Below are 13987 nucleotides of genomic sequence, written 5' to 3' on the forward strand. Positions count from 1 at the left end.
ATAGTTAAAGGGGTATGAAAGTCAAAATTAAACTTGCATGATTCAGATGGCATTTTAAGACACTTTTAAATTTACTTATATTTTCTATTGTACTTTGTTCTCTTAGTATCCATTGTTAAAAAAAACAAAAAACAAATTACATATCCTACACTAGTGGGAGCTAGCTAGTGATTGGTACCTGCACTCATTTGTCTCTTTAGTGATTGGCTCCCTAGATGTGTTCAGCTAGCTCTCAGAAGTACATTGCTGCTCTTTTTCGCAAAGGATATAAAGCAAATATGATAATAGAAAGTAAATTGGAAAGTCTTTAAAATTGTATATTTTATCTGAATCTGAAAATAAAAAAATTGTGTTTCATGTCCCTTTAAGTGTGTTGAAAACATTTTAATACTCAGGCCCTATTTCCGCGCGAGCCTTCAGGCTTGCCAGAAACAGTCGTTATGAAGCAGCGGTCTAAAGACCGCTGCTCCATAAATTGTCGGCCTGCTCTAAGGCCGGGGTCAGAAATCAACCCGATCGAATGCGATCGGATTGATTGACACCCCCTGCTAGCGGCCGATTGGCCGCAAATCTGCATGGGGTACAATGATAAATGCCGACAGCGTATGCTGTTAGCATATATCGATGTGCAGCGGACATGATACGCTACATTGTATCATGTCCGCTCGCACTATGATAAATTTACACCTCAGTCTTCAAATAATTTTGAAAGCTTATTGCTTAGGGCTTATAAACCAAAACATATTGGTAATATATTAGATTAGTTAGATGACTTTCTCTGTTTTATAGGAATGGATTACGTGTTGCAGAATTACTATTAAGAAATTAATAATGAAATAAAACCTATATTATGGTCTATAGGATTGAAGCAAAAGTAAAACAAAATGTAGATATCTGCTAATTTTTTAATATATAATAAACAGAACTTTTATGTATCAGTCCTTAAAAGGACACTGAACCCAATTTTGTTCTTTCATGATTCAGATAGACCATGACATTTTAAGCAACTTTCTAATTTACTCCTATTATCAATTTTTCTTTGTTCTCTTGCTATCTTTATTTTAAAAGCAGGAATGTAAATATTAGCAGCCAGCCCATTTTAGGTTCAGCACCATGGATAGTGCTTGCTTATTGGAGGCTTACATTTACCCACCAAAAAGCAAGCATAACCCAGGTTCTCAACCAAAAATGGGCCGGCTCCTATGCATCACATTCCTGATTTTTAAATAAAGATAGCAAGGGAATGAAGAAAAATTGATAATAGGAGTAAATTAGAAAGTTGCTTAAAATTGCATGCTCTATCTGAATCGTGAAAGAATAATTTTTGGTTTAGTATCCCTTTAAAGACATAGGGGCATATTTATGATTTTGCGAGCGGACATGATCCGATATTGTGGATCATGTCCGCTGCACATCGATAAATGCCGACAGCATACGCTCTCGGCATTTATCATTGAACCAGCAGTTCTGGTGAACTGCTAGTGCAATGTCGCCCCCTGCAGATGGCTGCTAGCAGGGGGTGTCAATCAAGCCGATCGTATTCGATCAGGTTGATTTCTGTCTGCCGTCTCAGAGCAGGCGGACAGGTTATGGAGCAGCGGTAAATATGCCCCATAGTTACATTTTTCAAAAATAAAAGTAACATTTTTACGGTTTGGACCCCTTGACTAACAGAATTTTCTGCCCAAAAGTCATGTTTTCATAAAGCTGGTTTATTGATTACTCCATTAAATAAACAATTCAATTAAGTGCAATTAGATTTAATTCTGCACAATGAGTATATTTTAAAGCTGTTTTTACACAATTTCTTTTAATGCTTGAATTTAGGAAATTAAAATAATGTATTTGTACATCTGAAAAATAATTCATTGTTTTCTACATATTTCAAATATTAATAATTAATCCTAAGAGTCTGACACTATCTAATAAAATTGTCTTTATTTTCTTATCAATAGATGATGCAACTGCAAGGAAAGACATTGTGTTCTTGCTTGATGGGTCTGAAGATGCACGATCTAACTTTCCAGCTCTGCGCTCTTTCATTCAAAGAATAGTAGAAAATCTTGATGTGGGTCAGGATAAAATCCGTGTAGCAGTTGTACAATATAGTGATTCCTGCAGACCCACCTTCCTACTTAATGCTTATTCAGATCGCCAATCAGCGATAGGCTCCATACAGCGTATGACACCCATTGGAGGATCCCCATTAAACACAGGAGCTGCCTTAGACTATGTCACCAGAAGTGTTTTCACCAGTGAAGCTGGAAGCCGTGGTTTAGAGGGGGTGCCACAATTCTTGATCCTGTTGACCACTGGGAAGTCCCGAGATGATGTCAGAAGGCCAGCTACAGCTCTCAAGAAAAACAAAGTTATTCCTTTTGCTATTGGAGCCAACAAAGCTGACATGACAGAGTTACAAACAATCTCTTTCATTCCTGATTTTGCCTTTTCAGTTCCTGATGTCAGCCAGCTAAGCAACATCTACCAAACTATCACAACTCGAGTGGCTCAGCTCAAGCAAGGAGATGTGGAGATTCTAATCCAGACAATCCCATCAGTGGAATATACAGGTCAGACCTCCTAAAGTTTTTTGGGTTTTTTTGAGTGGGGATGCTAAGGTAGCTCAATTGTAGGCTTTACTGCAGTAAAGGGACAATGTACTCAGGCAAGCAGGTGGTAAGAGTTAAACAGATGCAGGAACACCCTTTCAAATAGGCTGGGCTCTCCCAACGCCCACTAGGAGGCTAAATTTCACTGCATCCTATTGTTTACGTAGATTTGCTTTAGCCAATATTGCAGTATTGACATTTTTAGTATAGGTGGTGGTTTCAATGGGCAAAAGCAGCTATTTGACAAAATATTCACTTAATCTTTTTTGCTCTTTAAAGGGACATTAAATACTAAATACATTTTATGTTATTGAGGTTATTACTTGCCTTCATGTTGATATCTATTTTTTACTACATTCCGATGCTGATGTGTTTGCACATGTCCTGCAAATACCTGCAGTGTAACCTAGCTTCCATAATGGCCGCATCCATAATTAGAGGGAGGAGAATGAAATATATTTAGCTTTTAGTGTCCCTTTAGCATTGCTTCCCCAGTGCAGTCAATTTTACTTACTTTGTGAATTGAGATACTTTCTAATTTAATCCTATTATCAATTTTCCTTCTTTCTCTTGGTATCATTATTTAAAAAAGCAGGAATGTAAACTTAGGAGCCGACCCATTTTTTGTTCATAACCCTGGGTAGAGCTTGCTTGGCTTTCATATCCCTTTAATATCGCTAGTTCTTATATGTTATCTAATGAAAACAACAATTTATCCGGCCTGATCTAACAAATATCTAACCAAATGAATAAGGTTTCAAATAAAATTTTGATTTGGGGAATCTAACCCAGCTGAGGTTATGATTACACATTCACTAGTATTGATTTGCTTGATTGTTTATGTTGGTTGTTTAGCAAGACTTTTGGAATTTAATTTAATTTTTTTTTATTTAATCCTTTATTTAATCTATTTAATCATAGTTTACTGTGTGTTCTAGAACACCTGAGAATTGTGATAACAGCATATCAGTGTTTCATGTATATTAGATACTAGCAGATTTCTAATCAGTGTGGCTACAAAGTGATATGTACATAAACCACAAGTCTTTATGTTTGCATTTTTCTGTGTGTGTGTTTTTTATTTATTTATATATTTGTGGGAATACAACAGTACACTCTACAACAGTACATGCTATTTATAATTTATTTTATGTTTGACAGCCATTTGGCCGCAATTTTCACAGGCGGATGGAGCTTACCTTAGTTAAACACAGTGGATTAGATTACAAGTGAAGCCCAATCAAAAGTGCATGGTGCATTATCTTTTGCATGACTTGCGCAAAGAATAACAAACTAATCTGGTATTACAAGTGAATAGCTAAATATTTGAACCAAAGCATCTTTTAGCGCAGCCTATAATTGATATAAAATATACAAGCAAGTCCAAAGCACAAATCCGTAGGCAGGTTTAAAAATAGTAAAAAAATAAACCTTTATTTCCAAAAATTGTAAAAACATCTAGTGTTGCATAAGGTATGCAGTGCATAGCCGTATTCCTCATCAGACATGTTTCGTTCACACTGCACTTGTTCACTGCATAGAGGAACAGTGTCTCTTTCTGGCTTTTTATGCATTTAAACTCTTAAAGGTACATACCACATTAGTATTGCATACCCTACTGCATTTTCTAACACAAATATCCTGGCTACTAATGATATAATCCTAATGATCAAATAATATATCTAGCCCATATCTATCAGACCTTATCCAGATATTTGTTTTCCTTTTATTATTTTTAGGAATTGTAAACATTCTCACTTTTATTTTGTATAATTAGGTTCTATTTCCATTACCTTAGCGCCTTATAAGAACAATTATGGGACTATAGGTTTTTCCTAAATATATAAGTCAATGTCCATCCTGAAGTTTAGTCCACCTGGTATGGAAGTATTAAGGGTAAAGATCCAAAAAACCTCTCTAAGGTTTAGTTTATTCTCTCTATTTCCCCCTCTTTTCCACTTGGGTACATGGTCAATTCCCTGAACTTCCAAAAACTTTGGGTCAGAGTTGTGATATGCCCTAAAATGTTTAGCAATTGGACTAGTAGAGTTCTCGTCCTCAATGGATCTGAGATGTTGTAACACCCTATTCTTTAGGGGTCTCTTGGTTCTCCCTATATACTGTTTCAGACATCCTCTACACATGAGGAGATAAATTACATGTGTTGTATTACAATTTATGTGAAATTTTATCTCATGTGTGCGACTCATGGTGGTAGACCTACAATTATTTCCTTCTACTACATGATCACATGTTTTACAAATGTTTTTTCTACATTTGAAAAAGCCTTTCTGTTGTTTTAACCAACAGGTGTTGTTCTCTTTAGGGAGATCTGATGGTGATACAAGATTACCTATTGTTTTACCCTTTTTAGAGATAAATTCACACCCATCCTGTATTATTTTTTTCATGACGGGATCAGCACTCAGTATCGGGATACTATCCCTAATGTCTTTACATATCTCTCCATACTGAGTGCTATAAGCCGTAATGAATTTTGTTTTTTGTTTATATTCCTTTTTGTTTCTTGTTTTGTAGGTTAGAAGTATCTCTCTGGGGATACAATCGACTTCTAATTTGGCCTTGTTGAGGATATTTTCATTATATCCTCTTTCTTTTAAGTGTTGTGTCATACTATTGACCTGTTTTTCATAATTAGTTTGATTGGAACAGTTCCGTTTTGCACGTATGAACTGTCCCTTGGGAATACCCAAAAGTGTATGTCGGGGATGATTGGAGCTAAATTCTAAAATGGTGTTCCCTGCTGTGGATTTTCTGAAAAGATCAGTCTCAATATTCTGTTCTTCTATATTCGCTGATATTTTAACATCCAAAAAGTTAATATAATTCTGATTTTGTTCACCTATAAATCTAATTCCACAATTGTTCCTATTCAAATTTATTTATTTATAAAATATTTTACCAGGAAGGATACATTGAGATTTCAAATAGGTGCAGAATGCTTCTGTCTCTCCACAGTCCAAGATAAAAAACAAGTCGTCTATATAACGAGCATACAGAATAATGTTCTCTCAATAGGGATTCCCATCCCCAAAGACGTGAGACTGCTCCCACCAACCCATAAACAGGTTGGCATAACATGGGGCGAATTTCGCCCCCATAGCAGTCCCACGACTCTGGAGATAGAAGCCCCCATCAAACATAAAAAAATTATGTGTAAGAAGATAGTCAATGGAATTCAGTACAAATTGTTTTGTATTCTTTTCATAATTACTATATCTTTCAAGAAAATACCCAATAGCATCAAGGCCTTTAGCATGTTGTATAGAAGTATAGAGTGACGAGACATCAGCTACAAAGAAGCGATAGGATTGTCTCCATTTAATCTGTTACAGTTCTAATAGTAAAGATGTTGTGTCCTGTATGTAACTAGGGAGTTTTTTTACTAAAGGTTGAAGGAAATGATCCATAAGTTTTGATAATGGTTCATTCAGTGATTCAATACCTGCGATTATATATATATAAATATATAGCATAATATATAGCATATTATCTGAGGAATTTACCGCACTCACACTATTCTATATGCTGATTGCACTTTAGAAAGTTAAAAAATGACTTCAGACTTGTAATCTAAGCCAATCTGTTTGGACTGAGGAAAGAGCTGAGGCTTCAAAACATCACTATTTTCAATACATTAATTATTATTATATCTGACATAAACTGTGTTTAAAAATGTCTCACAAAGCACAATTTTTATGGTATAAAATGATGGTAGTTACCACATTTTAAAAGTATTGCCTAGTATTCTTTCATTACATGTTTGTAATTCTTCCTATCTGTAGGTGACAAAAGGGATGTGGTTTTTCTTGTTGATGGTTCAAGAGGTACTGGTCCAGAGTTCAACAATATCCGAGAATTCATTGGAAGAATAGTGGACAGACTAGATGTCAGTTCAGACAATACACGAGTGGGTGTTGTACAATACAGTGAAGACCCAAAGGTTGAGTTCTTGTTAAATGCCCACTCTACCAAGGAAGAAGTACAAAGTGCAGTCAGAAGGATGAGGCCCAAAGGAGGAGCATCAGCAAACACTGGGAACGCCTTGGAGTATGTGTCAAAGAATATCTTTACCAGGCCCTCTGGAAGCAGAATAGAGGAGCAGGTGCCACAATTTCTTATCATAGCTTCTTCTGGCCCATCTGCTGATGATGTTGCAGAAGGTTCAAAGCAGGTAAAGGAATCTGCTGTATTCCCATTCTTGATTGGGAAGAATGTGGATACAGAGGAAGCCAAGAAGATTACTTTAGCTCAAGAATATATCTATCCTGTGTCCAGTTTCCGTGACTTATCCTCTGTGGAGCAAAATCTTCTCACACCGATCACCAGCCTTAGTATGAGCGAGATAACCAGAATCATTGAACAAAGTGGAATAAAAGAAGGTAATTAAGCTAAAATTATGTTCCATTGTACCTGCATGGAGAGAAGCTGTGTATGTCTTTATATGTTCAATTAAAGAAAAAAATATGTATTTAAAAGCGTATGGTTGACTACACATTTGCATGAAAAATAATTTAAATACTTGAAAACTGTCCAAGGTGTCATTTAAAAACCAAAAACTTATTAGGGATAATGCATAAAAAAGACAAAACTTTAATATTTCCTACTTAGGGCTAGATTACTGTAAACTGCATGCGTCAGGTTGCGCTGGTAATTAGAGTTGAAAGTAAGAAGTTATCACTCCAGCACTAATGCGCACAAAAAGTCAAAATTACAATGTTACATGCAATAACCTATCCCCCTTAGAAGTCAATGGAGAAAAAAGTTAAAATAAACACCCTACTCGCGCGCTAGCCCAAATCGCCATAAGACCCCTACTCTAATAACCCCTAAACCACAAAATAGCCCAACACAAAGTCCTTACTACACTATTAAGCCTTAAACCGCCAGCCCCCAATGCAAATTAACACACTAACATCTAAACCCCCTAACCTAACAACCCCTAAGTTAACCCAAAATAGACTAACCCTACCTTTACCAAAATAAATCTAACTACCTTTAAAGTAATAAAAACTCACCTGAGAAAGTAAAAAAAAATTAACTTTAACTTTTTTTTTTTTTAAAAAACCCTATCATTACTATAAAAAACAAACTACTATTACTATTAAAGAAAAGCCTACCATTACCATAAAAAAGCCTACCATTACTTAAAAAAAAACTAACATTATTTAAAAAAATAAAATTACAAAAAACTACCATTACAAAAAAATAACAAACAGATTATGAAAAAAAAAAAAAGTTATCCCTATTCTAAACGTCCCGCCCCCCCCCCCAAAAAAAGCCCAAAATAAAAAAAAAAAAACTTTCTAAACCTAAACTACAAATAGCCCTTAAAAGGGCCCTTTGTAGGGCATTGCTCTAAAGTGAACCAGCTCTTTTTATGAAAAAAAAACTTACACATTCTTACATTAACCCCCAACACCCTCGAAAAAAGAAAAAAATACCTAGAACAAAACGTGTTTAAGGTCAAATCAGCCAATACAATGACATTTTTTTTATTGGCTGATTTGAATTTGTTGAGGTAGTTTGTGATGTGGGGGGTGGCGGTTTAGGGGTTCAAAGTGTAGTTTAGTGCAACTGTTTCCTCCGGACAAACTCTGAAAGGTTGCATAAAAAGTTTGAGCAGTAAATGCGATTGTGTTCTCGCGATCGCATTTACTTTCAACTTGTAATACGAGCACACATTACCACTCAATGTTACCCATAGAAAATATGGGTAGTGTAAATTACCGCGATTTTGCACAAACTAATTTGCAGTAATTTGTAATATGGATTTAAGCATAAAGAACACACCGCGATCTTGCAATCTCGTTTATGCTCCTCGCGCTACCAATAGCACTCCACTCTTAATCTAGGCCTTAATAGGACATTAAAGTTACATTTATATTTGCGCATGTGTAGATAGATGGATAGATAGATAGATAGATAGATAGATAGATAGGTCATATATCAGCAATTAAAGAGACATGAAACCCAAAGAGCAGCTATGCATTACTTGTAGCTAGCTGAACACATATTGTGCACCAATAAAAAGAGGCATTTGTGTACAGCCACCAATAAACAGCTAGCTCCCAGTAATGCTTTGCTCTTCCTAAGCCTACCTAAGTATCCTTGTCAAATAAGTATACCAAAAGAATGACGCAAATTAGGTAATAGAAGTAAATTGGAATGTTGTTTATCACATGTTCTGATTGCATCATAAAATATTTTTTCGGGCTTCATATCCCTTTAACCCCTTAATGACAGAGGACGTACCAGGTACGTCATGGAAAAAACTCCCCTTAATGACAATTGACGTACCTGGTACGTCCTCTGTTGTTAGAAGTGCTGGAAGCGATCATGATCGCTTCCAGCTGCTTCCAAGGGATTGTAGTGATGCCCGCAAGTGAAAAAATAAAATAAAGACAGAGGCAGATGCAGGGGGATCTATGTTGCTTAGTAAGGGATCTGGGAGGGGGAGGGAAGTAGATTATTTAGGGGGGGCAGCTACACTACAGAAAACAAATGTTTTAAATAACAAAGTAAAAAAAAACTATTTTGGGGGGCAAATTGGGTAGTGGTAAACAGCTGCCAGTACCCACGATGGCGGCAAATAGGTAGAGGGGGAGGGTTAGAGAGATGTATGGGGGGGATCAGGGAGGTTGTGGGGTAAGGGGGGATCCATCACTGCAGACTGTATGAAAAAAAAAAAAAAAAAAAAAAAAAAATATTTTTATTTCAGTACTGGCAGACTTTCTGCCAGTACTTAAGATGGCGGTGACAATTGTGAGGTGGGGGAGGGAAGAGAGCTGTTTGAGGGGGGTCAGGGGGGATCAGGGGGTGGGATGTGTCAGGTAGGAGGCTGATATCTACACTAAAGCTAAAAATTAACCCTACAAGCTACCTAATTAACCCCTTAACTGCTGGGCATATTATAAGTGTGGTGCCCAGCAGCATTTAACGGCCTTATTATTACCAAAAAGCAACGCCAAAGCCATATATATCTTCTATTTCTGAACAAAGGGGATCCCATAGAAGCATTTACAACCATGTGTGCCATAATTGCACAAGCTGTTTGTAAATAATTTCAGTGAGAAACCTAAAATTGTGAAAAATGTAACCGTTTTTTTTTATTTGATCGTATTTGGCGGTGAAATGGTGGCATGAAATATACCAAAATGGGCCTAGATCAATAATTTGGGTTGTCTACTACACTACACTAAAGCTAAAATTAAACCTAAAAGCTCCCTACAAGCTCCCTAATTAACCCCTTCACTGCTGGGCATAATACACATGTGGTGTGCAGCGGCATATAGCGGCCTTCTAATTACCAAAAAGCAACGCCAAAGCCATATATGTCTGCTATTTCTGAACAAAGGGGATCCCAGAGAAGTATTTACAACCATTTATGCCATAATTGCACAAGTTGTTTGTAAATAAATTCAGCGAGAAACCTAAAGTTTGTGAAAAAAATTGGGAAAAAGTCAACAATTTTTTTTTATTTGATCGCATTTGGCGGTGAAATGGGGGCATGAAATATACCAAAATGGGCCTAGATCAATACTTTGGGATGTCTTCTAAATAAAAACATATACATGTCAAGGGATATTCTGGGATTCCTGAAAGATATCAGTGTTCCAATGTAACTAGCGCTAATTTTAAAAAAAAGTGGTTTGGAAATAGCAAAGTGCTACTTGTATTTTTTGCCCTATAACTTGCAAAAAAAGCAAAGAACATGTAAACATTGGGTATTTCTAAACTCGGGACAAAATTTAGAAACTATTTAGAATGGGTGTTATTTGGTGGTTGTAGATGTGTAACAGATTTTGGGGGTCAAAGTTAGAAAAAGTGTTTTTTTTTTATTTTTTCCTCATATTTTATATTTTTTTTTATAGTAAATTATAAGATATGATGAAAATAATGATATATTTAGAAAGTCCATTTAATGGCGAGAAAAACGGTATATAATATGTGTGGGTACAGTAAATGAGTAAGAGGAAAATTACAGCTAAACACAAACACGGCAGAAATGTAAAAATAGCCATTGCCATTAAGGGTAAGAAAATTGAAAAATGGTCCGGTCATTAAGGGGTTAAAGGGACACTGAACCTAATTTTTTTTCTTTCGTGATTCAGATAGAGCATGCAATTTTAAACAACTTTCTATTTTACTCCTATTATCAATTTTTCTTTGGTCTCTTGCTATCTTTATTTTAAAAAGAAGCTATCTAAGCTAAGGAGCCAGACAATTATTGGTTCAGAACCCTGGACAGCTCTTGTTTATTGGTGTGTGAATATATCCACCAATCAGCAAGAACTACCCAGGTTGTTCACAAAAAAAGGGCCGGCATCTAAACTTACATTCTTGCTTTTCAAATAAAGATACCAAGAGAATGAAGAAAATGTGATAATAGGAGTAAATGAGAAAGTTGCTTAAAACTGCATGCCCTATCTGAATCACAAAATACATTTTTTTGGGTTCAGTGTCCCTTTAAGCACTGAAAAAGTCTGTATACAAAAGAGATGTTTTAAAATCTTTTAACACTAACATTTTCAGGCACACTTTACAGTCACTGGCAAAAAAAGAAGTTCAGGGATACACTTCTTAAAAGGCTGGTGAAATTCTAGTTTTTGGTCTTTATCAGTGATGGCTAACCTTGGCACTACATATGTTTTGGACCTACATTTCCCATGTTGCTTAGGCACTCTGCAGTCTACTTGAGCCTCATGGGAAATGTAATTCCAAAACATCAGGAGTGCCAAGGTTAAAGGGACAGTTTACTCAAAAATTGTCTCCCCTTTAATTTGTTCCCAATGATCCACTTTACCTGCTGGAGTGTATTAAATTGTTTACAAGTAGCTCCTTTACCCTTATATTGGCATTTGAAATAGTTGATTTAGCCTGTGGTATCCCCACCTATTCTGAAAGTTTGTGGCCGCAGGTCCAAGCTATAGATAAGCTTTTTAAACACAGCCAGCAGAAGAAATTACACTCCCAGTGGGCTATAGCAGAGAAACGGTAATACAATGTGGATTTTCCATTGTTCTCTCAAAGTATTGGTGATTGTTTTATGGACAGATATAAGATAAAGAAGCAGGTATATGTACACAATGTGATACAGTAATGAGATCTGATTATACCTACAAGCTCAACCTATTTTATTAGGCTGTGGCTTCAAAACACAAAATCAGAGCTATAATATACACAAATAAACTTTAAAAAGTTAATTTTCATAAATTTTTTTACTCTGCAGTTGGTAAAAAAGCAATTGTAAATACATTAAGGGAAAAACTATTTTACATACTGTCCCTTTAACTATCACTGGTTTATACTGTGGCCAGTTTGGGACTGTTCTAAAGAGCTTGTGCAATGAGTTAACTAATGACGGTTTAGAATGCTGGAACACTCTAGTCTCTGTTGAGTGAACAAAACAAGTACGGATTAAAAAGGTATTTAACAGCAAAATTAGGCAAAATAAATAAAGTATATTGCAATGTTATTTTATTTCCCAAAATTAAACATTTTGGGCTACATTACGAGTGGATCGCTAGCAGTTACACGCAGGCAAAAAGGTGTTTATTGCGGGTGTTTGCATGCGTCGGGTTTACCGCTAGTATTACAAGTTGAAGGTAAACACGATAGATTGAGCACATGGATGGCGCGTCCTCAAAAATAATGTCACAAAACACATCAAAAATACATTACAAAGTACACTTACACTCATAATAACTCTAGCTGATAAAAAATATTTTTAAAAGATTGCACAACATAGCTATAAGGGCTCAAGTATATGAGGTCTCAGGTGCTAGAAATAAACATTCAGGCAAAGGGCTTTAGCATAGAGATACATACATATACATGTCTAAAGATGTGTATGTATATATATATATATGTGTGTGTGTGTGTGTGTTTACATATGTATGTATTTATATGTGTGTATTTATATGTGTATTTATGCATTTACAGACATATATACATGTATAAATAGATTAATACATATGTACACACAAAGGGGCATATCTATCAAGCTCCATACGGAGCTTGAAGCCCTGTGTTTCTGGCGAGCCTTCAGGCAGTAATAGACAGAGACATGCACACACAGGCTGTAATAGACAGAGACATGCACACACAGGCAGTAATAGACAGAGATATGCACACACAGACAGTAATAGACAGAGACATGCACTCACAGGCAGTAATAGACAGACATGCACACACAGGCAGTAATAGACAGAGATATGCACTCACAGGCAGTAATAGACAGAGACATGCACTCACAGGTAGTAATAGACAGAGACACTCACACACAGGTAGTAATAGACAGAGACATGCACACACAGGTAGTAATAGACAGAGACATGCACTCACAGGCAGTAATAGACAGAGACATTCACACACAGGCAGTAATAGACAGAGACATGCACTCACAGGCAGTAATAGACAGAGACATGCACACACAGGCAGTAATAGACAGAGACATGCACACACAGGCAGTAATAGACAGAGACATGCACACACAGGCAGTAATAGACAGAGACATGCACACACAGGCTGTAATAGACAGAGACATGCACACACAGGCAGTAATAGACAGAGACATGCACTCACAGCCAGTAATAGACAGAGGCATGCACACACAGCCAGTAATAGATAGAGACATGCACACACAGGCAGTAATAGTCAGAGGCATGTACACACAGGCAGTAATAGACAGACATGCACTCACAGGCAGTAATAGACAGAGACATGCACACACGGGCAGTAATAGACAGAGACATGCACTCCCAGGCAGTAATAGACAGAGATATGCACACACAGACAGTAATAGACAGAGGCATGCACTCACAGGCAGTAATAGACAGAGATATGTGCACACAGACAGTAAAAGACAGAGGCATGCACTCACAGGCAGTAATAGACAGAGACATGCACACACAGGCAGTAATAGACAAAGATGTGCACACACAGGCAGTAATAGACAGAGGCATGCACTCACAGACAGTAAAAGACAGAGGCATGCACTCACAGGCAGTAATAGACAGAGATATGCACACACAGACAGTAATATACAGAGGCATGCACTCACAGGCAGTAATAGACAGAGACATGCACACACAGGCAGTAATAGACAGAGACATGCACTCACAGGCAGTAATAGACAGAGACATGAACTCACAGGCAGTAATAGACAGTGACATGCACTCACAGGCAGTAATAGACAGAGGCATGCACTCACAGGCAGTAATAGACAGAGGCATGCACTCACAGGTAGTAATAGACAGAGACATTCACACACAGGTAGTAATAGACAGACATGCACACACAGGCAGTAATAGACAGAGATATGCACTCACAGGCAGTAATAGACAGAGACATGC

At 36.8% G+C, this 13987-nt stretch overlaps 1 protein-coding gene across 6 annotated transcripts in view; it reads left to right on the forward strand.

The window, feature by feature from the left end:
• Nucleotides 1-13987, forward strand: part of COL6A3 (collagen type VI alpha 3 chain) — a 149208-nt gene that overhangs the window by 64744 nt on the left and 70477 nt on the right. For all 6 annotated transcript variants that reach the window (XM_053698857.1, XM_053698858.1, XM_053698861.1 and 3 more), the window contains 2 exons: nucleotides 1956-2570; nucleotides 6416-7012. In XM_053698857.1, the coding sequence (XP_053554832.1) occupies nucleotides 1956-2570; nucleotides 6416-7012 (1212 nt within the window). The remainder of the gene's footprint in view (nucleotides 1-1955; nucleotides 2571-6415; nucleotides 7013-13987) is intronic.

The sequence above is a fragment of the Bombina bombina genome, chromosome 1 (genome assembly GCF_027579735.1).
Source record: "Bombina bombina isolate aBomBom1 chromosome 1, aBomBom1.pri, whole genome shotgun sequence".
In the NCBI taxonomy this organism is placed as follows: Eukaryota; Metazoa; Chordata; class Amphibia; order Anura; family Bombinatoridae; genus Bombina; species Bombina bombina.